Below are 26,331 nucleotides of genomic sequence, written 5' to 3' on the forward strand. Positions count from 1 at the left end.
TGGAACTCAGAATACAGATCAGCCTTGACCTCACACTGGGGGCAAGCCCCCTGCCTCAGACTCCTGAATGCTGGAATTAACCAGCTTGCATACCCATGCCCACCTCATTCTGTCACGTGTAGAAGAGTGAGGGGTGAGGCTGGATGAGGACATGGTGAGGGGACCTTGCCAGGCAGTGTGAGACCCTCCCACACCTATGCTCCATGGAGCCCCAGCTTCTACTTCCACCCTCCTTCATGGGTCCCAAGGCAGTATGGAGGGAGCAGGTGTGGAGCAGAGGAGACAGTGTGAGGTTCAGTGCTGGCTGCAGCCAGGCAGATGCCCGCTTTATTCAGACAGGAAGCGCTACTGTAGGACTCAGCCCCGACTTTCCTCACGGTGAGGTGACAGGGAGCAGGGCTGCCATCTAGAAGACCGCATGGCTGTAGACCAGCAAAAGGGTCACACTGAGTCAGCATCAGGCAGGGAATGGCCAAGAGGTGGCGGGAAAACCCTTGGCAGCTTGAGCCAGGACATCTATCTGAAGTAGTTGGGACACTCGTGGGCGACCAGGTTCCAGGCTTGGTTAAAGGCATCCACGACAGCCGGCTCCAGGGGCCCTTCCTCAGTGGCCGCCAAGTTCTGTTCCAGCTGTTCCAGGCTGGACATGCCCAAGATGACTGCATCCCCTCGGGGGCCCTGCAAGGGGAGACGGCAGATCTTAGCACACTTCTGTTTCTTAGTGGTTCCTGTCACACATGCCTCCCCACTCCCACCTGCCTATCCCCTGGTAAGATCTTGCATCTTTTTGTATATCTGTCCTGAACACACACTTAGGTCTAAAGGGGTCTTTCACAACTAAATATATGTGACTTGGCTCTTGCCCCTTGTTACACCTCTTCCCTGGGGAGACATAAATAATAACCCACCCTCTCTTTATAGGACACTTGCCTCATGCCTGTCTGGCATGCACTTTATACACCAAATGATCTCTCTAGTCCTGGAGTAGTAGAGGAAGTACTCTCTAGACATCACTTAAAGGCAGCTCTGGGTCCTCTAAGGGCAGAAGGTGAGTTCATGGGGCCGGGCTACCTGGAGCTCTGAGTGGTGGTACATCCAGCGCAGGGCAGCTGAGGTCATGCTGGGGGCGCTATTGCCGTAGGTGGTCTGCAGGGCCTTTTCTACCAGGGCGATGGCCTCGAAGTGGTGCTCCTTCCAGAAGCTGAGTGAGTGGGGAGAGCGGCACTGGGTGAGAATCTTGGGTCACACTGAGGCCCGAAACCAAAGAGCCTACCAAGGCACTGCTCCCACCCCCATCCTGTAGCATGGAAGGAGGAGGTCCTGGGAGGTCTTCTTCCTTTACGGGCATAAGACGTTCCTGGGCTGCCCACTTGCTGGCCAGATCATCAGTGGGAACTCCTAGACCTATCTACCATTCACCTAGTATAGTAAGAGAAGCTAAGCCAGACTTAGCCCTGGCCTCCCAATCCCCTCCCCAAGGTCCTCTCGCTCCCTCCGGGCATAGCGCATCTCAGACTAGCAATGACTTTTGCGTCCACACAGTCTAGGGGTGAGGGTGGGGTTTCCTCATTTCCATTTACAGAGGTAGAAAAAGAGAAACCTTAGGATTTGCTATTTCTTCTAAGAATCAAGGCCGGGTGGTGGTGGCGCACGCCTTTAATCCCAACACTCAGGAGTCAGAGGCAGGCGGATCTCTGTAAATTTGAGGCCAGCCTGGTCTACCAAGCAGATGCCAGGACAGAAAGGACTATTAAACAGAGAAACCCTATCTTGAAATCCCCCCCGCACACACACACAAATCAAGAAACACAGAGAGAGGGGGCGGTAGGGGTTTTTATCCCTAGGAGCACAGCTAAGAATGTCACATAAAATAAAGGGGACCTCCCACCCTACCCACCTGACAAAGGGAACACCAGCTCACCGGTTCCTGTAGGTCTCAGCCCAGCTATTCCCAAAGAAGCGGCCCACGGGTTGCTTCCCATCCTTGTCTTCATACTTGTATTTCCCTGTCAGCAGGCCCCCTGTGGGATGGCAACTGTCAATCAACCCTGGGCCAGAGTCCTCCCAGAGGCTGCCTGCTCCCTGGTCCCACCCAGCAAACTGGAGAGCAGGAGGGAGCCTAGAAAGGGCATCCAATAAGGCTGTCACCTGTAGAGTCTGGCTTGGCAAGCCCACCCATTCACCCACAGGACCTGTCCCCATGAGAGCCCATACCAGCCAAAGGGTTGTAGGCATAGAACCTCAATCCAAAGTGTCTGAGGCAGGGGAAGAGCTCCTTCTCCACCTGCCGGGTGGTAGCGTTGTACATGCCCTGCAGGGAAGGAGAGGGGCCTGTTGCAAAGTGTGGATGTATCAAGGGAGAGGACCCAGCTTTCCTCTTTTTAAAAATAATTTATTTTGGAGCCTTTCTTTTTGTAGAGATAGGGCTGGCCTTAAATTCCTCCTGCCTCAACCTCCCCAGTAGCTGGGACTAAAGGTCTGTAACCTGTGCCTGCTAGTCCTTTACTCTTTTATTTCTGTGTTCCGTAAGTATGTGCTATACATGTATATGTGTGCAGAGGCCAGCAGAAGATATTGGGGGTCCTGCTGTACCACTCTGCCATTTTTCCTTGAGACAGAGCCTCTTATGAATTTGGAGTTGGGTGAGCAACCCCAGTGATCCTCCTGTCTCCTGCAACCCCAGTGATCCTCCTGTCTCCTGCAATCCCGATGACCCTCCTGTCTCCCGCAACCCTCCAATGATCCTCCTGTCTCTGCAACCCAATGACCCTCCTGTCTCCTGCAATCCCAATGATCCTCCCGTCTCCTGCAATCCCAGTGATCCTCCTGTCTCCTGCCTTGATCAGCACTAGGTAACAGGTGCGCGTAATCACACTGGGCTTTGTGTGTCAACCAGGGAATGAGAATCCAGGTCCTCATGGTTGCACGGCAAGCATTTTTTTTTTCTTTTTTGGTTTTTCAAGACAGGGTTTCTCTGCAGCTTTTTTTTTTTAGAGCCTGTCCTGGACCTAGCACTTGTAGACCAGGCTGGCCTCGAACTCACAGAGATCCGCCTGCCTCTGCCTCCCGAGTGCTGGGATTAAAGGCGTGCGCCACCACCGCCTGGCTCACGGCAAGCATTTTTATCTGTTAAACCTGGCTTCTGTTTTTTGAAATAGTTTTGCTCTATAGTCTAGGCTTACCTTGATCATAGTGATCATCCTGCCTTAGACTTCCAAGAGGTGGATTATATGTGTGCTCCTGTGCCCAGATTTTCCACTTTTGACTTTGAAAACTCCAGATCTATACCATCCCAGGTCCGATTATTTCACCTCTTACCTGGAGGGCACATGGACTAGTCTTTTTTTTTTTTTTTTTTTTTTTTTTTAATTCTAGAGATTGTAGTATGGAATGAGGTTGAAGAGTGTTGGGCACAGAGAGGGAAACTGGCCTGAGTTATCAATCTACAGATATCTCCAGGCCTCATTGATGGGCTGGATACTGAAATCACAACAACTCAAAAGTTCAGCAAATTCTCTGATTCCAGAAGATGTAATAAACGTATTAAAAAGGCAGACAGCAGGCTGAGGTATAGTTCAGTGATAGAGTATATACCAGGGCCTGGGTTCAATCCCCCAGTACCACAGAATAAACAAACACTATAATAAGAAAATCTTCAGAGAAAGCCAGTCGGTGGTAAGGCATGCCTTTAATCCCAGCCCTCGGGAGGCAGGAGGCAAGTGGATCTCTGAGTTTGAGGCTAGCCTGGTCTGCAGAGTAAGTTCTAGGACAGCCAGGGCTGTTACACAGAGAAACCCTGTCTCAAAAACAAAACAACAACAACAAAAAAATTACTCTGCAGAGAAATGCACAAAAGTAGGGGGCTCTGAGATAAAGGAGGTACTCCAAGTGGCTCAGCTACAGAGACTGGAGGCTCCTGAGGTCCTGTGGGCAGGGGATTCCCAGGAAAGAGCTTTCTGGGTCAAAGCTGAGTATTTCTAGGACGTGAGGAGGTATGATCTAGGCTGAAGTGCGGGGTGGGAGAGGGATGGAGATGTGTGTGCTCAGGTAGTAAGCGAGTGGGTGAGCAATAGCCAGGCTGGTAAGAAATTAGGTGGTACCCACAGGCTTTGAGGAGGGGTGGCTACTCTGTAGAGGGTCTAAGGAGGGGTCCAAAGCCCAAGACGACTCGGGATCAACTGATCTCTGACGTCTGAGTAATCCTAGCACACCAAGTTCCCCTCACCTGGTACACAGTTGGCAGGATCCAGCCGTTGCTCTTACAGAGGGTGCAGATCTCAGCCACCTCCCAGGAGGCATAGTTGGACAGGCCAAGCTCCACAAACTTGCCCTGCAGGGGAGAGGACTCAGATCAGTGCAGGGAACCAAGAAGGGAAAACCAACTGGGTGAGGAACCTGGGAATCTGTGCCCAGCTCTATCCTGGGTGCACAGAGAGCCTCACTAACATGGCAGAGTCAGGATGAGAGGCACAGAAATCACCTCTCTGAGCTCAGGGGCCACCCTCACCTCCTGCTGCAGCTGGTGGCAGGCACGAAGAGTCTCCTCTATAGGGGTGTTGTGGTCAGGAGCGTGCAGGTAGAAGAGGTCCACCTGGGGACACTGCAGCCGTTTCAGGGACGTCTCCAGCTGGGACCGGACACTGTCAGGCTTCAGCGACTTTCCATCCCAAGGGTTGGCCTTGGTGGCAATTTTCACTTGCAGGAAGATTATAATAATTAAGAGATTTATTAGAAGGCCAGGCATGGTGGTGCACGTCTTTAAAACCAGCACTCAGGAGGCAGAAATGGGAGGATCTCTGAGTCTGAGACCAGTCTGGTCTACAGAGTGAGTTCCAGGACAGTCAGGGCTACACAGTGAAATCCTGTCTCGAAAACCCAAAACCAAAACAACAACAACAACAAAAAAGATTAATTAGAATTACTCACTGGCCATGTAAATGTAAATGTTCCGGGCTAAATTACTTAATTTGGTCCCTATTTTCTAATCCGTGAAATGAAATAACAATACTGGAACTGTCCTCATATGGAGGGGACAGGGATTAAATAATCTTTTTTTTCTTCTTAAATTCTAGGTAGGGGTCTGGAAAGATGGCTCAGCACTTAAGAGCATTGGCTCTTCCCACAGAGGTCCTGAGTTCAATTCCAGAAATCACACAGTGGCTCACAACCACCTACAATGGGATCTGGTGCCCTCTTCTGGTGTGCAGGCAAACATGCAGAGAGAACACTCATACATAAAATAGGTAAGTAAATAAACCTTAAAATTCTAGGTAGTGGGCACACACCTTTATCCCCAGCACTCAGGAGGCAGAGGCAGGCGGATCTCTGTGAGTTCTAGGCCAGCCTGGTCTACAGAGTGAGTTCCAGGACTGGCTCCATAGCTACTGAGAAACCATGTCTTGGAAACCAAACCAAACCAAACCAAACTTCTAGATAGTTTTTAAGTCCTTCTGATTTTATATGTAGACAATCATGCTATCTATGAACTGAGGGAGCTTTAAGAATAATTTTTAATTCAGATACAAAATAGGGTCAGGAGCGATGGCTCAGCAGTTAAAAGCATGTGTTGCTTTTACAGAGGACCCAAATTCAAGCTCCAGCACCCACAGGGCAGCTTACAACCACCTATCACTTCAGTTCTAGAGAATTCAACGCCTTCTTTGGATACATGGTACATGGTACGTGGCACACATTCATACACACAGACAAAACACTTGTACGCCTACAATAAAAAATACATCTTTTTTTTTTTTTTTTTTTGGTTTTTCGAGACAGGGTTTCTCTGCAGCTTTTTTTTTTTTCTTTTTCTTTTTTTGGTTTTTCGAGACAGGGTTTCTCTGCAGCTTTTTTAGAGCCTGTCCTGGAACTAGCTCTTGTAGACCAGGCTGGCCTCGAATTCACAGAGATCCGCCTGCCTCTGCCTCCCGAGTGCTGGGATTAAAGGCGTGCGCCACTACCGCCCAGCTAAAAAATACATCTTTAGAAGTTTTAATTTCTTTTAATGGAGCAAAAGAGCTGAATTAAAAAAAATGTTGGCTGATAGGTTCTCTCAGTGGATAAAGGTGCTTGCACACAAGGCTGCATTTTGAATTTTAAGAGTATATATATTGCAGGGCAGGGGCTGGAGGGCTTGAGGCATGAGAAGAAAGCAGACTCCATATCCCAAAGACGCTCAAACACCATCCCAGACATACTCCATACCCCAAAAGTGCTCACACACCATCCCAGACAGACTCCCTACCCTAAAGGTCCTCAAATTCCATCCCAGACAGACCCCATATCCCAAAGGTCCTCAAACACTATCCCAGACAGACTCCATATCCAAAGGTCCTCAAACACCATTCCAGACAGACTCCATACCCCAAAGGTGCTCAAACACCATCCCAGACTTTGGACTTGATGTTCCCAAGTTTTGTCACGATGATGAGCCTATCCTTTGGCTCCCTCTAGCCACAGAATGGAGAAGGACCTCAGGGGGACAGGCCTGAAAGCAGGGAGACCAGTAAAGAACTATGTAGGAATTGATGCAAGGGAGGCTGAAGAGATGGTTCAGCGGTTTAGAGCATTCACGGCTCTTGCAGAGGACTCAGGTTCGATCACCACACATGATGGCTCACAATCATCTGTTAACTACAGTCCCAGGCTAGCCAATGCTCTCCTCTGGCCCCCGTGGGCACATGCATATATACAGACAAAGCACTAACACATATAAATTAGTTAAGTATCAGAAAAATATAAAAAAGACAGGTGGTCATGATGCATGCCTTTAATCTCTGGAGGCACAGTCAGGTGGATCTCTGAGGTCGAGCTCAGCCTGGTCTACAGAATAAGTTCTGGGGTAGTCAGAGCTACACACAGTCACCCAGTCTTGAAAAACAAAACAAAATACCACCCCTGCCCCCAAAATTAGGGAAGTTATGTGAGATGCCCCTCTGTATGCTGTGAATATGATTTACTAACATTGGTTAATAAAGAAACTGTTTTGGCCTATGGCAGGACAGAATATAGATAGGTGGGAAATCCAAGCAAAGGGACAGGGAGAAAAAAGGCAGAGCCTGGGACAGGCTGCCGCCGGAGAAGCAAGATGTGAGGTAACAAGTCACGAGCCTTGGTAAAATATAAACTAATAGAAATGGGTCAATTTAAGTTGTGAGAGCTAGTTAATAATAAGTCTGAGCTAATAGGCCAAACGGTAAGTCAGGAACTGATTGGCATGAGAGAAGCCTCCACGTTACAGGGAAGCAATACAGGTGCCTGAATGTGTTCCTTGACAGCAACCAATCTTAAGTAGAATCCCTTTGAGACTCTCAGAAGCCCGTACATTCCTCAGTCACCTACTCAGCCCTGTTTCTTCCCAGATAGGGGACCCCACCTACCTTGACTGATGGATGATGGATTCTGTGCTTGACTGCTTAGACTGATGGATGGATGATGGATTCTATGATCGACTACCTGGTCTGATGGATGAATGATGGAGTCTATGTACCAATATTTGCCTATGTTGACTCAGCAAGACAATTGGGGAGTCCTCTGATCCCACAGGATAGAGGAAAGAAGACCACAATATCTCCTGGCTGTAACACACACACACACACACACCACTCCAAGGCACTCTCATGTGAATTTTTACTCCAAGTGTGACCTGAGGATTTTGGCCCAGTGAATACAAAGACTCAAAGAAAAGCAGAAATGGGCTAAAGAGAAAAACTGGTGGTGATGGTGTGCGCCTTTAATCCCAGTACTCAAGAGGCAGAGACACAGGTGGATCTCTGTGAGTTCAAGGCCAGTCTGGTCTACAAGAGTGAGCTCCAGGACAGTCAGGACTACACAGAGAAACCCTGTGTGTGTGTGTGTGTGTGTGTGTGTGAGAGAGAGAGAGAGAGAGAGAGAGAGAGAGAGAGAGAGAGAGAGAGAGAGAGAGAGAGAGAGAGGAAGAAGAAAAGAAAAAGAATCAGATCAGAAACAAATCAGCCAGGTGAATGCTACAGAACTGGGCTTGAGAGATCTGCTCACTTAATGCCCTTCCCGTTCTACCATGTTTTGAGTCCAAGGCGCTCCAGAGAGGACCGCTGTATAGGAACGGGGAGGAGGAGTCTCCAGATGGCAAAGAAGAGGCCTCCCTGTGTATCAGGCACACACCTGAGACTTTCAGTGGCTTCAAGCAAACGAGGGACAGTTCCCCTCACCTTCCATCAAGGGACACACGCCACTGACCATCCTGCCCCATGCATGCATGGCATTCTCAAGTTCGAACAGCTAAGCCTTCAGCCTCAAGCGCCCCTTCCTACCTAGCACAGTATTACTTACAGGGCAAGGCCTAGCCTCAGGGCTCTGTGAGCTTTGCCTGCTGTTCTCCCTGGGGCCTCCACAAGCTACTCCCGCCTGCACTCCCTAGCAATCATGGCTTCAGTCTTCCGTGCTGGACTTGGAACTCCCTCTGTGGGTTAGACACTTCCCCACTGTAGTAGCCCCCAGTGCAAGATCTGGCACAGCGTGAGTAGAAAGGCTGGAAGTGCCCTCTGTCCACGCTACTTTTCACCCCTGTCCCCCTTGGGCCCTTGGCATTGCCACAGGTCTCCTTGAGAGCCACAGGCACTGTCAACCGCACAGGACAAAGTCTGCAAAGCCCGGAATGAGAAACATGCCCCTGGAGCGCAGGGGTGGTGCGGGCAAGAGGGGAGGGCATAAGCACAAAGCCTAGTTGGAGGGGTGGGGGGAAGCACTGGGCAACTGGAGAGTTGGGAGGCAGGGATTGACGTTGGAGGCAAGAGGCCAGAACAGGAGCTCCCTTGCACCTGCTGCCCCCCTTTCCCCACGCCCCGAGCTGCGACTCCAGAAGCTTCGAAGGAGAGGCGGGACAAAGTTCAGTTCGGTAGTTTAGGCTCCTAAGCCTTAGGAGCTTGGGGTCCGGAGCGACGCGCACAGTTGTGGATATGGGACCTTAGGAAGCATCTGGGTGCAGACCCCTGGGGTGCGACGGGTGCTGGCACCAGCTCAGCTCTACTCGATGCACGGGTGTGGGGGCAGGTGCAGCGGTTACCTGTGCAGTCGCCGCTGCCTAGCCCAAGCCCCAGGCTGCCCAGGATGTTCTCGGACTGTCCGTCGCAGTACATGAAGGCCGTGTCCAGTTCTCTATGGCCGCGATCGATAAAGGCGCGTACCGTCGCGGCGCTGGTGCTCGCATCCATGCGGCGCCCCATCTCCATAGTGCCCAGAATTGTGGCGGGCCGGAGAGGGGCGCCCGAGGTGGCGCCGGGTAGCGGAGGTCGGGACATGGCGAGAGGGCGCGCTATGGAAGGCCCGGAGCGACGCGCACAGCGAAGAGCAGCTCGGCCCACAGCTCGGGACGCCGCACGCAGCATGGAGACTGCGCCTGCGTGCCCGGACGCCTCGGGCTCCGCCCACAGCGCGCGGAGAAGGCGGGGCGTCGGAGGTCAGCTGATCCCGGCGGGCTACGGACCTTGAAGCTGAATCGGCTGTGGATCCTCTTCTGGTGAGACTGCAGGGGCCTGGCGGCAGGTCGGGCTTGGGGTCGGGACTCCAGGTGCGCCCTGTCAATTCTTTCCTACACCCTTCCCTAGCCCCACACAGTCCCCGGCGCCGGTCCCCTTTTGGGGCTCGGGATCGCGAGCCTCAGCCGGGTCTGACTTGGGATCCGAGTCCGCGTTCGGCTCCACTTCTCACCTGTCCGTCCCTGCCTTCCGGTCACTTGGCTTCTGATTGCCTTGTTTTTCCCGGACTGGGCGGGGGCATCGCGGCGCTTGCCCCAGCTACTGCCCTGTCATTATCCCTCCTAACCGGCAGAGTCACCGGAAGGAGTTAGATACTTGATTTGGAGGCCTGGAGTGGGTAGGATTCCGGAGCCATTGCAGGATCTCCTGATACATTTCCCCCTGGTCAGCAGGGAGGGAGCTCAGAGTGCCCACTCCCACGCCAAGCTCACCGCAGGAGTCCAAGGAGGGTTGGTTAGAAGTGTGAGGACTGCTGTAATCTCAGGTTTGTTCAGTTAGTGTATACTGTGTGCTACTGTGTGACCCAGGGGGCTACAGCAAGAACAGAATATTACTGTCGACTGTGCGAGATGTGTTTCGATGGGAAGCATCTTCCTGGTTTTGCTTAGAGTTGGAGGACTTTGGGTGTGGCGGGAGACTGTGTCTCCTGGCCAGCCTTTCAGGATATGAACCATGAGAGTCAGAATCCTTCCTAATTTCAGGGACTTGTAGCACAGTGGTGGAGCACTTGGCCAGCATGGATGAGTTCCTAGGCTCAAGCCATTATCATGGCTTGGAATGGGTTTGTACTGAAGTCTGCAGTCAGTCTAGGAGGTTAAGTATCTTTCATGAGTCTCTTCATTTTATGCATCAGAACGCTGAAGCTCTATCACTTGGACGGGACCCTCAGTCCTAGGCCCCCCTCAATTCACAAGTTTCCTCCCTTCCCCTCTCCCCTTCTCGTGTCGTTTTCTGTCCTCCTCCCCCCTCCCCTTCATCATGCTTCCTTCCCTCTCCCTCACCTTTACATTTCCTGAGTCTTGGTTGTATAGCAGATGCATCCCGACCATGAGAAAAGGAAATACACAGACAGGGAGAGCGGAGAGAGGCTTGTCTGAAGAGCAGTGTTTAACAAGGATAGTGGTGTGTCTTCTCCAAGAGTGTGTTCCAGGAGGAGGTGGCTATGGCACCTCTTGGCGAAGGCAATTTAGAAATGGGTCGTGTATCACCCAGGCATCTGTGGTGGAGAAGGATTCCTTAGAGGAAGAAACAGTGTGTGCAGGAGGTGCCTGGGACTCTGAGGACCTGGAGTAGATGAAGTTAGTAGAGCAGTTCTTAGACCCAGGTGGTGGTGGCGCACGCCTTTAATCCCAGCACTCGGGAGGCAGAGGCAGGCGGATCTCTGTGAGTTCGAGGCCAGCCTGGTCTACAAGAGCTAGTTCCAGGACAGGCTCCAAAACTACAGAGAAACCCTGTCTCAAAAAAAAAGTAGTTCTTGAGGTGCAGGGACCTTGTCTCTGTGAATTTGATCCAGTGTCAGAATGGAGCCTGCATCTGCTTCAGGTTGAAGTACCTTGGAGTTGGAGAGGACTGGGGTGTTTCAGGAGATCTGTCTCCCGGCCAGCATTTCTGGAAATGAACCATGAGCATTAGAATCCTTCAGACTGAGGGATATAACCCAGTGCATGCTACATGCACTCACTAGCATGTAGCATGTATGAGGTCCTTGGAGCAAACTTTGGTATCAAGGAAAGCGTCTTCAAAGAAGCTGGGAGAGCTGCTTACACCCACAGCCCTTGCTCCCCTCATTTCCTTCCTAACCCGGTGAAAGGGGGTTGAAGAAAGACTCCATAGCAGCCAAGATACTGGGTTCTCATCTTCAAACCATCACCACCGTGGATCGGATGCGGGGCTCAGAGGTTTATGTTCAGCTCAGAAGGATATTAACCCCAGTTCATAGACAGGCTCAGGCTGACTCATAGGCCCAAAGCCAATTAAGTCTGCCTTTACAATGGGGACGGTGTTCCCTGCCCAACCTGGATGTTGTGAGGGAGCACAGTGTATGGATGTGTGATGGGGGAGGCATGGGGCGGGGGAGTCTGGAAGGATGTGTGTGGCTGGTAAGCAAGAGAGCTTCTTAGGCACAGCTCTTACCTGGACTGCGCGTGAATCGAGGTGTCAGGCAATTGCTCCCCAGATTAGCTATGCTGATGTCACCTGCACCAGCCACTGAGACCAGGGAAGAGCCTTCCATCCACCTTCTGCCCCATACTGGAGCTGCCACAATGAGCTGGCCAGTCAGCGACCTGGGGCACCTTACCCCCACCTCTAGTAGCTGGTCATGTTAGGTCCTCTGAGAGTCTGGGCTTCCTGGAGAAAGGAGCTGCCTTGCTTCCTCTCCCTGGCCCTGTCATCGCAAGCTCAGCAGTCCGGGTCCAGCCAGAGCCAGGCCTCCCTGGTGAAAGTGGGAACTGAGAAGGTACCAGAGTGAGCCTGTCTCGATGAGGAAGCGCCCTCCTAACATGGTGACAAAAGGGGAAGCCGTGGCAGCCACCAGTGAAGCCTCTCCCTTGGGCTTTGATGCTTTTGCTTTCTGGCTGGGTGGCCCTAGCCGATGACTTCCCTACTGTGGCCTCGGGTTCCTCCAGAACATGTCAGTAGTGTTCCATTTGAGTCAGGAGGAGGACAGTGTGAAATTGCATGCTGGGATTGGAGGAGATGGCTTCAGCCAGCCAGACCTTGTCCTCTCTCCCCTCTCTAGGTTGTCAAGTGTACAGAGTGACAGTGTCCGGGGGTGACTCTGCAGGTGGCAGGGATCTGGGAGGACTCCTTTCTTCCTGCTCCTTCAACCAGCCATACTCTGGTGTGGGCTGTGGCTTCCATGCAGGTAGGTGTCATGCCTGTCTTTCAGGGTTTGGGAGGACCATGGGCCCCAGCTTCCTATCCGGGTACCTGGGCAACCTTAGGAACCGCCTTCTCATTCACACATGCACGATGCAGACGGTAGTCTGTCCTCCAGAGACACCTGGCTTCAGAGACCTTGTTAGGAGGTACACCGCCCTCTCTTAGGACTGGAGGGAGAGTAGGAGGAAAGTGGGAGGAGGGGAAGAAGTGGAAATTTTGATTCCTAGTATTAATAAAGTAATTTTAAAAAAAGAAAAAAGAAAGAAGATAGTAGTGGCAAAGGGATGGAAGCCTGGCCTGGTGGTTCAGACCTGGAAAGCCAGCACTCAGGTGTCTGAAATAGGATTGAAGGTTTAAGGGCAATTGCCAGCCTGGGCAATTTGTGAGACCCTCTTGAGATACAAAGTCAAGGAAAAAATGCTGGGAATAAGGACAGTTGTTGACCTCTTGTTCAGCACATGCGAGGCTCTAGGTCTGACCTCTAAAATAGAAAACAAAATACCTACATGTTCACAAGTTGTATCAAAAGATGCTGCTGGCATGCAGGCCTACCCACTCTAACTGTGAACTCATTGAACTGTCACAGTTGAGTGTCACATATGAAGTAGAGCCTGTCTTTATCTTCACTGTGTGGAGGACAGGGCCAGTTGACATCCCCGGATCGGGGAAAGGGGGCTACACCTCCCAAGGCTGAAGACTTCCTCTTTCTCTTTTTGTAGAGCGAACCTTCGCCAGCCTCTGAACTGTAACCATACACACACCTGCGCCTTCTTCCCTGCTGGGACCCTTTCTCTGCGACCATGGTCTGGAGGACCCTAGGTGCAAGCAACTTTTCCATCTGCCCCAACGGCTCCATCCAGTGGATCTGGGACGTGTTTGGTGAATGTGCTCAGGATGGCTGGGATGAGGCCAGCGTGGGCCTGGGCTTGGTCTCCATCCTCTGCTTTGCTGCATCTACCTTCCCGTGAGTATATGGCTATGTGGCAGGAGCAGGCGGGGCTTCAGGAGTGGTAGCAGTCCATGTACTGCACAGAGGGTTTGACTGGCTGGTCATTGTCCCATCTAGATCCCAGGCCACATATACTCCCCCTCTCCCTGATCACATTTACTAATGGCCTTCTTGCTCCGAAGATAGGGACCTGCATGGAGTCTACACAGGCCAGACCTCATGTTGAGGGATGCCGGTGCTGAAATCGTAATATTTTCTGCCATGTATCCAGTGCCTACTATATTCTTGGCCAGCTATGTGAAGTGTGAAAGAGAGCCCCTGACCACTCAGCAGCGGCAGGGAGGGCCACAGCCAGGAAGAACTTGGGGGTATGCGGGCAAGAAGCAGCTGGTCAGGAGCAGCAGGTGTGTGAGAGAAGGGACGGCTACTGTCCTGCTTGGCTGAGCACCGTGGGAGGTGAGGCAGGCGGTAATGAAGTCAGGACCTCACCGAGGGCTCTGTCCTCTAAGGCTGCTGTTACCATTTAAAAAATTGATCTTGGACTGGATGTGGTGGCACACATCTTTAATCCCAGCACTCCAGAGGCTGAAGCAGGAGGTTCGTGAGTTCAAGGCCAATCTGGGCTATCTAGGGAGACCCTGTAACCCTGAACTCCTGATCTTCCTCCTTTCGTCTCTGAATTGCTGGGATTACACGTGTAGCCACCACTCCTGTCCGTTCATTCTCTTTTAAATTATTTTACGCATTTGGTTATTTTACTTACATGTATGTAAGCGCACCACATGTGTGCTTGACACCTGGTGCCCATAGACTGTATCTGGACCCTTTGGGACTGTATTTCACAGATGGTTGTGAGCCTCCATGTGGGTACTGGGAACTGAATCTGGGTCTTCTGCAAGAGCAGCAGGCACTTGTACCTGCAGAGATGTCTTTCTAGTCTCATGAGCTTCTTTTTAAAAATTGCTATTATTATTTTTTTTTTCTTTTTGAGACAGGGCCCTTCTACTTAGCCTTGACTGTCATGGAACTCACTCCATAGACCAGGCTGGCCTCAATCTCAGAGACCCATCTGCCTCTGCCTCCCGAGTGCTGGGATTAAAGGCATGCGCCACCACTACCCAGCTATTTATTATTGATTGATTAATTAATTTTGAGACAGAGTCTCACTATCCCCAGCAGCCTGAAACTCTCTGTGTAGACCAGGTTGTCCTCAAATTCATAGGGATCCACCTGCCTCTGCCTCCTGAGTCTTGTGCCATTGCACCTGGCTTTGAGTTTCTTTTTTTGGTGGGGTGGGGTTAAAATTTTTATCTTATTATTTTATATGTACCAATGTTTAGCCTGAATGTGTGTCTGTGCATCATGTGTGTGCAGTGCCCTCAGAAGCTAGAAGGAGGAGTCTGATGTCTTGGAACTGGAGTTACAGGTGGTTGGGAACCATCATGAGTAACAGTCAAGAGACTGAAGAGCCAGGAATGGAGGCATACACAGAGAGTTCAAGGCCAGCATGGACTGTCTGAGGCCTTGTCACATGCAAACCAATAGTGACAACAGCAACAGAGCTTTCAGGTTTGAGGCTCTGGCCAGGGTGAACCTTAGGAGTGACACAGCCATCTCTGTCCCCACTGTGCAGTATCCTGATAGATCTGACTGTCCTTGTGTTGGGACTCAAGCAGTCAGTACCCACTGGGGGCTTAGTCTGTGCCCAGACCCTTTGGCAGCATCTCACATTACATTTGGCTTCATACCCAACCCAGCCACAGCCTGAAGGGCCTTAGGGAAGACAGTCAGGGGACCAAAACCCATGAAACAGCTACAGGAGTCTGGCCATCCTTCTGTTGTGCCCTGTGAGTGACCAGGCTATAGGTCTGCATGTCTTACCATCAGTGGCTCCTAAAAGAGGGCCAGACTGGGCCTCGGACCCACCTTAGCTGCCCTACCCTTGCTTCCAGCTCCCACCAACTAGATATTAAAGAAGCAGCCAAGGCATTTCTCAAGGCCGGGCACAGGTTTCAGAAACCTGCACAGACCCTTTGCCCCTTCTGGAGACCCCAGGGAGCAGTGGGAGAGAATCTGATTAAGGCTGTGGCTCTGTCTGGAAAGATGCACAGTGCTGTGCTCCTGAGCTAGTAAGGGTTCCCGCTGGTAGAATTCCAACCCAGATCAAAGAAACGCTCTGAGGATATTGCCTCTGAAGTTCTAGGTTCCAGCCTGAGCTCTGGGCCCTCTCTTGCCCATCACTGCCCCAGTCATACTGTGACTGTTAAGGCCCTCCTTTCGACCTTGTTTTGGTTTGGTTTGGTTTAGTTTTGGTTTTTCAAGACAGGGTTTCTCTGTGTAGCCTTGGCTGTCCTGGAACTTACTCTGTAGACCAAGCTGGCCTCAAACTCACAGAGATCCGCCTGACTCTGCCTCCTGAGTGCTGGGATTAAAGGCGTGCGCCACCACCGCCCAGCTCTTATTGGCCTTTTAAGTGGGCCTCAGCCTCTGAGCACGTGTCCCCTCCTCTCCCATAGCCAGTACATCAAGGCCTGCAAGACGGGGAACATGGACCAGGCCCTGTCACTGTGGTTCCTTCTGGGCTGGATCGGTGGAGATTCCTGCAACCTCATTGGCTCCTTCCTGGCAGACCAGCTACCCCTGCAGGTGGGTGGGTCCCAGGCACAGTAGGGCAGCTAAGGACAAGTGGGAACAGCTGTGGGAGAAGAGACTAGGGCTTCAAATCTGCCAGCCAACACTCAGTGGCCACCATGCTGTGGAACCATGGGTGAGTCAGGGTTCTGTCTCTCAGTTCCCCCAATTGCCATGTAAGCATACCACACCACAGGGGTCTGTGGTTCTGAGGGTTTGGGACCCAACTGAAATTTTTGAGTGTGGGGTCTGCAAAGTAGCAAATGGGGTTTTCCTTGGGAATCACGGACATCATTCTAAGGCCAGCAGAAGTAGGGTCAGTGAAGGCCTTGGCCAATCTGCCTCAACTCTGGTACTCGATGCTTTGTGGACTGTTCAGGCTGGATTCTCCCTGGACCCCTTGTCCACCTGACCCCGCATTCGCCTAGGTAGGAACAGGGAACCTTCCGTTCAGTTGAGGGAACAAGAGGCTCGAAGAGGTGGTCACCAGTTGGGGTGCAATGGAGGGCTGCCAGGGTTGAATTGGGGCCTATTGGCAGCCATTGCCCAGGTCCACTTCTCTTTCCCAGACCTACACGGCTGTGTACTACGTCTTGGCCGACCTCATGATGCTGACCCTGTACTTCCATTACAAGTTCAAGAACCGGCCTTCTGCGTGTGAGTCCAGGGGTCACTTCGGATCACGCTCTGCTGGCCTTGGGAGGCCTGGGACCTGAGTTGGATTGGGCCGAGATGGAGACATATACAGATCAAGCTGCAGGAAGACCCCACTTGCCCCCTCCTCTCTGGTTCAGAGCCAGAAAGGAGGGTGCGTCATAGAGCAGACTGACCCCTCTGCCCTTGACGGTCTTTCCTTTGTATCCTTAGGGGAAGGGTACTGTTGTATCCCCATTCTGCAGATGAAGGACTGAAGCTCAGAGAGGCTAGGCCACTTGTCCAAGGTCACATAGCTACTGAGAAGCAAGGCTGGGACTCCCATCCCAGGCTGTCTGCTGTCACCTAGATCCCTAATCTTGGCCTCTCTCCTACCTCAATCCAGTGTCTGCCCCTATCAATTCTGTGCTCTTCTTCATCTTGGGGACGGTGTGTATCACACCACTCTTAAGCGTCAGTGATCCTGTGGCTGTCCCCAGGGAAAGCTTCCGGGGAAGGATGCTCTTGTCTGTGGAGCCAGGCAATAAGGTAGAGGATGGGCCTGTGGTGGTAACATGGTGGGGGGGGAGGGGCTGACTCTCATTGCCCTGCGTGATCATGTAGATGTTAAACGGCTACTCATCCCCCTGGGAAGACTGCTCCCTAAAACTCCCACCAGATAGTGAATGCCCCTTTCTTTCCCGCCCACAGCCCTTCACAAAGAAGGAGGTCATCGGCTTTGTCATCGGCTCCATCTCCAGTGTACTGTACCTGCTCTCAAGGCTGCCTCAGATCCGCACTAATGTGAGCTTTCGGTAGGGGTGTGGGTCATGTGGAAGGAGGGCCGGCAGGTTAAGCACAGCAGCTGTTGATATGGGCAGAGGCCCCCAGCTGGGGAAATTGGCCCCATGACACTTGCCGGGAGGGGTGATTGAGACTGTGTCTCGGCAACGTTGGAAGTCAAGTGTGAGGGAGCCGCCGAGCTGAGAAGCCCGAGAGAGCGGACAGGAGATGCTGAAGACCCCCGCTGGAGGCTTGCCTGGCAGGAGGAGTCCAGTGAGGGGGCCAGCAGGTATAGACAGCCATGATGTCTGTGGTATTGGGAGAAGTGCTTGGAGTTGGGCCCCAGATAGGGCTGTTTTGGGTGCCAAGCCATGCTGCGCATTGGGCACACAATGAAAAACCAGCTCACAGTATGAACCACACAGGGCACACACACGGACACTTACAATCCAGAGTCTTCCAAGCCTGGGGACAGGGCTGTCTGTGTAGCCCAGACTCACCCTTAACTGGCTATATAGTCTAAGCCTGGCCATGAACTCATGATCCTCCTGCCTTAGCCTCCCAAATGCTGGTATTATAGACAAGAACCCTCTCTGAGGGCTCCAACACCACCCTTTTCCTTCTAGTTTCTACGGCAGTCCACCCAAGGAATTTCCTACTCACTGTTTGCATTGGTGATGTTGGGGAACACGTTGTACGGGCTGAGCGTGCTGCTCAAGAACCCTGAGGTGGGCCAGAGCGAGGGCAGCTACCTGCTGCACCACCTGCCCTGGCTCGTGGGCAGCCTGGGTGTGCTGCTGCTTGACACCATTGTATCCTTTAAGGTGGGTCATGTTGGCAAAGTCATGGGGGCAAGGCAGCCACTGCTTCAGCATGCACGGCCCTGTCAGTGCACCCCTCTGTCTGCACATCCACCCTCCCATCCGTTCGTCTGTTTACATATGCATCTACACATCTGTCCACCCATCTGTTCGTCCATCTACAGTCCAGTCTTTTTTTTTTTTTTTTTTTTTTTTTTGGTTTTTCGAGACAGGGTTTCTCTGAAGCTTTTTTAGAACCTGTCCTGGAACTAGCTCTTGTAGACCAGGCTGGCCTTGAACTCACAGAGATCCACCTGCCTCTGCCTCCCGAGTGCTGGGATTAAAGGCGTGCGCCACCACCGCCCGGTTTACAGTCCAGTCTTTTATCCATCCTCCATTTACCCGTATCCAACATCATCCATCCAACATTCAACTATCCATTCACCCACCACCCATCCATCCACTCACTCATCTATCTATCTACCTGTCCATCTATCCTCCCATCCTCCCATCCATCCATCCATCCATTCACCTCTTCGTCCACACATCCAATCATCTACCTATCCTTCCATCTACAATCTGACCTTTCATTCAAACTATGTTTACCCCTCCCACCTCATCCATCACCCACTCACCCACCCATCCATCCATTCTTCATCTGTCCACTCACCCACCCATCCAACCTCCCATCCATCTGTCCATTCATCCAGCCATTCATTCAGCTTCCCATCTGTCCATCTGCCCAGACGTCTACTCACCCCCCATCCATCCCTCTGTACCCATCAGTTTGCCCGTTCATCAAGAGTGTGCACCTCTTTTGTGTGACAGGCACCTAGGCAGGACCAGCACCATCAGAGAGCAAAGAGTGCAAGGACAGAACACACCGGGTTTTTAGATGGTCACTTCACTTCAGTGGCACCACGTGCTACAGAGAGAGTGAGCAGGAGCATGTCACCACTGGGCTACTGTCCTAGTTTGGGGTAAACAGAGGCCTCAACAGGTGTCATCTCACCTGGGTTGAGGGAGAAGTTATTCAGGCGAGAAAGCAAGGGAGCTTTTGTGCAGCAAGAGTCCAGCCGCAGCCTGTGTAAAGGTCCCGGGGAATAGAAGGGCCAGGGCACCCATCCACTGGAAATGAGAGCTAGCTCATGAAGACGCAGGTGAGCGGGCTTAGATCCTGACCCCCGCTGCCTCCTCACAGAGTGACACAGCGTAAACCCTCAGTCCCTCAGTGTTTCTCTCCTTTCATATGAGTTGTTAGTCGTTGTCCCACCCCGGTAACAGCTGACGGCATCAATATCTGAGCACCGTCCCCATGGGACCCAGCACTCAGTGAGTGCTCTGCCAGTGTTTGCCAAGAGGCTCAACAGGATATTATTTGGGTCCCACTTGGCAGAAAGTAAACATGGCCCTTGCTAAGTCCTCATAGGATATCGCGAGAAAGGCCCACAGTGGTCCAGCCTCGTAGTGTTGTAGAGAAAGGCAGGGTCCTAATCCAGGGTTCCTGATGGCTGAGCTGGGAGATCAGGGTTGGTACTCAGGGTGGTGGGAGAGCAAGGGCAAGGCTCAGAAGTCCTGGCTGGCACCTGCAGATCAGGGAAGAGTCATGCGAACAGCTCCGGTCCAATGTGTCTGCCGCAGCCTTAACGCCGCCCTCAGATCTCTGTTCAGTTCCTGGTGTACAGGAACCGCTCCGCTGCTACTGCCTCAGAGCAAGAGCCTCTCCTCCCAAGCTGACCTGTGCCGTGGATGACGGGAACCTCGGCTGCCATCCCAGGAAGAGTAAAGCGTGGGCAGTGATACTGCAGCCCCCGGACTGGGCCTAGGAGGCGGCCTGAGGGAGGCCTGGGACTCTGGGCCTGGTTGCCTCCCGTCCGTGCTTGGACTTAGGACAAGTCTGGAGTTGGATCATGCTATGTCGGGACATTACCTCTCAGGTATAAGACAGCTGCTCGAGGAGTCTGTAGGAGACCCATAGCTGAGCCCCCAGAAGATGGTGTGGCCACCTCCCATCCACCTACCTCAATCTGCCTGTGCACCCCAGGCTACATCCGATCCAGGGGACCCAGGGTTGTCCCTCTGACTGGACACAACCTAGTAAACGATACCTTCCATCTGGGCCTGTTTCTGCTGCTCCTTCCCATGACAGCTGGGGTCTGGGCAGGGACCCATGGTAAGTTCATACTGATGGGGGAACCGTGTCCAGTATCCATGGGCCCTTGGCTTTCTAACTTTTTATCTCTCTGCCCTACTCTGGTGGCATGACATGGCAGTAACAGGGACACCTCAGTGGGCTCCCTGCTCCTGAGGCTCGGGAAGAGACAGATAGCTAGGTGGGTTTGGCTGGACATCCCCAGAGGCTTGGCATGACCATGCTACTGTTCCAGCATTCTCTCCGGGGCTATGTAGGGTGGGGCTTCTGTCCAAGTCAGAACTCAGTGAAGGTCACTTTGGAGGTAAAAAAGAAGGACAAACTGGTGCTTTTCTGAAGAAGGTAGTGATCTAAGCATGGGTGGAAGAGGAGAAGAGTGGGGGACAGGGCACAGAAGTGGCAAGGCTGAAAGGAAGGGAGAAAGGGTTGGTTCCACATTCCTGTGGGCCTCCACCTTTTGGTGACCGGGGGCAGAGAACTAGCTACCTTTCCTGTTAGCCCCAGCTTGTGCACATATATTATTTTAGTTCCAAAAAAGCCAGATGCATGGCCAGGGGCCACCTGACAGACAGACAGACTGCCACCTCTGAGTGCTCTTTTAGCTTCTCTGTCCGCAGCTGCAGAAAAGAGAGGGTCTATGTTGTGGCATAGACCCAGGCAAAGCACTGCTGGCTTCAGGTGCTCCTTGTATCCTGGGACCTGGCTCTATGCTACTTTCCTTGGGCTGGATGGCACCTTTCCCAGTTGGGAGATCTGGGGCCTCGGTGTGGCACATGACCTCAGGCACAGGCCTGAACCGAAGCTGGGTGGGCAGGAGAAGATGAAATGACAGTCCTGCTTGAGAAGCCCTCCTCTGTCCCTCCAGCAGGGGTGACATCCCTTCACGGGGGGGGGGGGGGGAGAGATTTCTTTTTTTTTTTGCCTGTGGCGAATGCCTGGCTGACAGGAGGTGTGGTCTCTACCCAGGGAGTCAGACTGCCTATCTAACCCCGATTCCTCCTCTGTTTTGGAGGCTTGCTCCAGTGCTCCATGGCGGGATCAGTGTCAGGCTTGCATCGTCTGGTTATGCTTACCAGGTCTGTCCCTGGTGAGTGGTCCAGGGACTTGAGGATCTCAAGCCTGCATCAGCCACTGGTGAGCCTTGTGATTTGGGCTGACTCCCTCAGCCTGTTCTTTCCCATGACCAAAAGCGGTACTAGTGACTTTCGAGGGAGTTTAGCCATCTCCCATCTCCTCAGGCTCCTGGGGGACAGCCAGTTTGACTAACAGGACCCTGCTGTAATGATGGCCCCAGCTGTCTTCCCTTTCTTCTTCCTCTCCCACACCTCTTGTTACTTTTTACAGGTCAAGGAGGGGTGGGATGCTCATCTTGACGTGACCTGAAGGTACAGTAGGCCCCTTAGATCTTTCCTCAGGCCTCGTGTGGGCATTTTGGTTCCAGTTCAGGCTCAGCCACAGAAATGGAAATATATGTGCTAGGAGGGTCTCCCTCAAGCCACTCAGAGGGAGTGGAGTGGAGGCCGGACTGTATACCTGCCAGAGATCCCTCCTGTAGTGAGTCAGATAGGTGTGTGTGTGTGTGTGTGTGTGTGTGTGTGTGTGTGTGTGAATTTTTTGAGATAGGGTCTTCCTATAGCTCACATCCGCTCCCAGACTAGGCTTCTCATTGGTTATTTATCAGACCTGGGCTTCTTTCCCCAGTCACTACAACTAGCACAGTATGGCTTCCAGATCTCCTCTTCTCTTGGAGGTGGGGTCCAAAATCACCCTTCTCCACCCCTTCTGAATTGGCTTCAGGGACCACTTTCCCGTCCCTACCTGTCACCCAGCCCTGCCCACCATAGCTGAGGATGCAGCTGCCCCCTTCCTCCTTCCTTCCACACCTGAAGCAGAAAACTGAGCAGAGAGCGTCCGTCTCTACACTGCTATGTCCCCAGGATACAGTAGATGATGTTCAGTAAAACGCCCGAGACACTGTCCGTCTAGAGACTGGCAGTGGGGACCTGGCTGGCTTGCACTAGGTCACTAGCAACCGTACTTGGCGTGGACCACCTAGGGAGCACTGCTTGCTTGACAAAGTCCCAGCATTTCGCTATTGCGGATCAGGGGATCAGGATTCTCCAGCACACTTTTACTTATGCCTTTCCCTTGGGGAAATTCTGTGCGGGCTTTGGTGAAGGATGAACGTGTGTACAACAGTAGCTCTCTCTAAACAAAATAATTCTTTGGGAAAAAAACCAAGCCACCACCCTGGGACCATCCAGTGTGAGAACTCTGCCTCCTCCCACACAAGTTAGCACCAGGCTGCTAGAAAACAGACAAGTAACATCTGCTTGATAGGTGACAATCAAGACTTATAAATTCCTAAGGTCTGCTCAGGCTCACGGTAATGCTTGTCTGGCCTCCTCTTTGCTCACTTTTAAGCTTTAGTTAATCGAATAAACAAAGCCACATAAGAAACTACAATATTCTGTGAGAGTGTCTGATTCCACCAAGAAAGTCCTTTTCCCAAGATCAGGCATTTAGACGTGTCCCCGTTTCCTCAGGGGCTTGAGGAAAATTCCCGCTTGCTAAAAAAAGACAGATTCTTCTGTTTGGCAAGAGGAACTTGTGGCCCTTCCATTAACATATGACTGGCGCCTATTGCCAACGCCAGTGCTTCCTGAACCCCCATCTCAAGCCACACGCCAGCTCACGTGCCTTTTTCCCCCATTTAATCCTATGTGCAACTGTAGCGTTTAAAAGATGTATTTTTTTTCTTCAGTAAACTCGAGGGCAGCCATCCCAATTCACCCTCAGATGGTGTCCATCTCCTCCTTTCCCCTTGCCGCCGACTCCACGCATCCTCTCTGGAACCTGAACAGCACTACCTCCACCACCTGACCCCAGCCCTGCTCCCATCCCCCAGGAAGCAGGTCTCCGGTATATCCTTAACGATTGTGAGACCAGCCTAGGCTACACTGGACCCTGTCTTAACAACAGAAACCTATAGCAAGTGCAAATAAGGCACCAGAACATAGCAATTTAAATAGATTTCAGAGTTTTGTGAGTTTATATAGTCTGAATTTCATGTGTTTGAAAGTATTTATCGAAACTAAGCTTGGTCAGGCAGCAGAAATGACTCAGTTATTAAGAGCACATCCTGTTCTTGCAGACTTGCGTTCTGATTTCCAGCCCCCACAGCAGGCAGCTCACAACTGCCTGTATGTAACTCCAGCTCCAGGGGATCTGATACTCCTCTGCCCCACCCCCAAGTAATAAATAAAATTTTTATTTTTTATTATTTATTTGGTTGGTTTACTTATTTGGCTTATTTGACAGGGTTTTTCTGTAGCTTTGAACCCTGTCCTGGAACTAGCTCTTATAGACCAGGCTGGCCTTGAACTCACAGAGCTCTTGCCTGCCTCTGCCTCCTGAGCGCTGGGATTAAAGGCATGCACCACCACCACCCAGCTTAATTTTTGTGTTTTTTTGGTTCTTTTGAGACAGGGTTTCTCTGTGTAGCTTTGGAGTCTGTCCAGGAACTCACTCTGAAGACCAGGCTAGCTTAGAACTCACAGATCCGCCTGCCTCTGCCTCCTGAGAGCTGGGATTAAAGGCATGCACCACTGCCGCCCTAATAAAAACATAAAATAAAATAAAACCAAGCTTGCTTGGTGGCATAGGCCTTTTATCTCAGCACTGGGAAGGCCGAACACAAATTGAACATCAGCTTGGGCTACAAAGCAAGTAAAAAGGCCCAACTGGGCAACAAAGCAAGACTCTCAAAATTAAAAACAAACAAAAAACCAACTAACTAAGGGAGACACAAATTAAAGCTTAACTATAGAGCAAGCAAGAAAAAACAATGCCAACTTGTTTGTTCTAGGGAACTGTCTACACATCCCAGGCTGACCTTGAACTTTAGGGGCAGCTAAGGATGATCCTCCTGCCCCTGTCTCCCAAGTGCTGGAATTCCAGGCCTACACCACCACACCCGGCTCTACAATCTGTCTTCAGTTTTACAGAAGAGAGACGACAGAGTAATAAGAAAACACACACACACACACACAAGTCTTTAAAAAAAAAAAAAACATCATGTGGTTGCCATATGATTAGGGAGGATCAGGGAGGGCAAGGGTATCCTCAAAAACAATAACAACAACAAAAAAATCAAGGTCATGGTTTGGGGAAGGTCAGGTTCCTGGGCAACTCTCATAATAAATAGAAACTTATTTTTAAAAATACAGCATAATGGCTCCTATCTTCAAGATGGGGTCAGTCAGGCTCCTCACCAGGGCTACATAGGAACACCCGGCCCCACCACGTGAGGACCTGGCAGAGTATGTCACCCTTGAGTGCATGTCCCTTTAAAAGGTGGAACTCCACCTACTTCTCTCTTCCACCTCCTCCCTCCCTCCCTCCCTCCCTCCCTCCCTCCCTCCCTCCCTCCCTCCCTCTCTCCCTCCCTCTCTCTCTCTCTCTCTCTCTCTCTCTCTGCTGTCCCCCAGAGTCTCCTCTGTCCCCCCCCCCCCCTTTTTTTGGTTTTTCGAGACAGGGTTTCTCTGCAGCTTCTCTGTCCCCTTTTTATGTTCCCTTTTCCTTCCACACCACATCACACCCAGCTCTTGGGCTGGGAGTTTTTGAGACAGTATTTCCCTACAGAGATCTGGATCTCCCTAAAGAGAGCTAGCTAAAGATGAAGATGACCTTGAACTTTTAAAACCCTGTGTGAGAATGTTTTACCTGTGATGTGGGATTCCTCTCTGTATGCTGTGAATGCTTTATTGCCATTTATTAACAAAACAGCTGCTTTGGCCTATGATGGCAGAATAGAGCTAGGTGGGGGAAATTAAACTGAATCCTGGGAGAAAGAAGGCAGGGTCAGGGAGACGCCATGTAGCTGCCGAAGGATTAAGATGCGGAAACCTTACCGGTAGGTCACAACCTTGTAGTGATACACAGATTAATAGAAATGAGTTAGTTTAACATATAAGAGTTAGCTAGGAATATGCCTAAGCTATTGGCCAAACAGTGTTGTAATTAATATAGTTTCTGTGTGATTATTCGGGTATGGGCAGCCGGGAAACGTGCAGTCTCCACTTACATACATGTATGTGCGGCAACCCTGTGCGTGCCTGATACCCATGGAAGCTAGAATATGACTTTGGATCACCTGGAACTGTGGTTAAACAGTTCTGAGCCATCATCATGTGGGTGCTGGGAGTTGAACCTGGGTCCTGTAGAAGAGCAACGAGTGCTTAACTGAACCACCACTGCAGTCCCGAGGACCTTGAATGGTTGGTCCTTGTGCTAACTCCTGAGCCCAGGATTTCAGGTGTCCACCACCATGCCCAGTGTGTGTGGTGCTGGAAATCACCTCAGAGCTTTTTTGCGTGCTGGGAAAGCACTCTATTCTATACCTCTAGTCCTCCCGTTTCTTCTTCAGAATCCCCATGGGCCCTGCTAGCCATCACGGCTCTCCCACTGATGGGCATCAAGGAAAGAGCAGAGCGCCAGAGTAAGCCAGGCTGCAAATGCTCTTGGACGTGTCCCATGCTGTCCCTTAGCTAAGTGGCATCCTCACTGCATAGAAGGAAGTTTGCTGTGCCTGTCCCAAGAGTCCAAGAGTAAGAATAAAGAAATGTGGGTTCCAGAAATGGGAATGTAGAAATACATATAAAGTTGTAAGCCTGGGAGAATGAGAGCAGACCGTCAGCCGCTTCAAATTAACTATTAACAATGGGTTACTTTGCTTTACAACCCACAGCTCTGTCTGCAAGGCTGAAGCAGCTCTCTGCAAACTGAGGGTCAGCTTTTTAGATACATCCCTTGGCCACTCATGATCAACAACTGATGTGAGCTGAGTTAACCTTTAAAGGATGGGATGTACTGACTTTTTGGTTGTGCACTGTCCCTTACCCTTCCCTGCTAAGCAAAACTGGCCGTATCGGGAGCGTAGAGCTTCGGTAAACACCATCAGAGAGTGCCACAGAGAAACAATGGGCT

The 26,331-nt window shown here is 51.5% G+C and overlaps 2 protein-coding genes across 4 annotated transcripts; one reads left to right on the forward strand and one right to left on the reverse strand.

Annotated features, from left to right (window-relative positions):
- Positions 1–288: 288 nt before the first annotated feature.
- LOC119816346 (aflatoxin B1 aldehyde reductase member 2) lies at positions 289–9,405 on the reverse strand. The gene is made up of 7 exons (XM_038332916.1): positions 9,041–9,405; positions 4,508–4,695; positions 4,226–4,330; positions 2,215–2,311; positions 1,922–2,021; positions 1,072–1,201; positions 289–678 (listed from the first exon to the last, which is right to left on the reverse strand). The coding sequence occupies exons 1-7, from the start codon at positions 9,360–9,362 to the stop codon at positions 517–519; spliced, it is 1,104 nt and encodes a 367-aa protein (XP_038188844.1). The 5' UTR covers positions 9,363–9,405; the 3' UTR covers positions 289–516.
- A 28-nt stretch (positions 9,406–9,433) lies between these two features.
- Positions 9,434–22,809, forward strand: Slc66a1 (solute carrier family 66 member 1). Of its 3 annotated transcripts, none has more exons than XM_038332917.1 (9): positions 9,434–9,493; positions 12,253–12,378; positions 13,115–13,359; positions 15,861–15,990; positions 16,545–16,632; positions 17,015–17,157; positions 17,320–17,412; positions 18,018–18,203; positions 19,851–22,809. In XM_038332917.1, exons 3-9 carry the CDS (start codon positions 13,196–13,198, stop codon positions 19,926–19,928), a joined length of 882 nt encoding a protein of 293 aa, XP_038188845.1. In that variant the 5' UTR covers positions 9,434–9,493; positions 12,253–12,378; positions 13,115–13,195; the 3' UTR covers positions 19,929–22,809. The 3 variants fall into 3 exon arrangements, with proteins under 3 accessions (XP_038188845.1, XP_038188846.1, XP_038188847.1); XM_038332918.1 differs by having other exon boundaries at positions 9,456–9,544; XM_038332919.1 differs by lacking the exon at positions 9,434–9,493 and adding an exon at positions 9,813–9,996.
- The last annotated feature ends 3,522 nt before the right edge of the window (positions 22,810–26,331 follow it).

The sequence above is a fragment of the Arvicola amphibius genome, chromosome 6 (genome assembly GCF_903992535.2).
Source record: "Arvicola amphibius chromosome 6, mArvAmp1.2, whole genome shotgun sequence".
NCBI lineage: Eukaryota > Metazoa > Chordata > Mammalia > Rodentia > Cricetidae > Arvicola > Arvicola amphibius.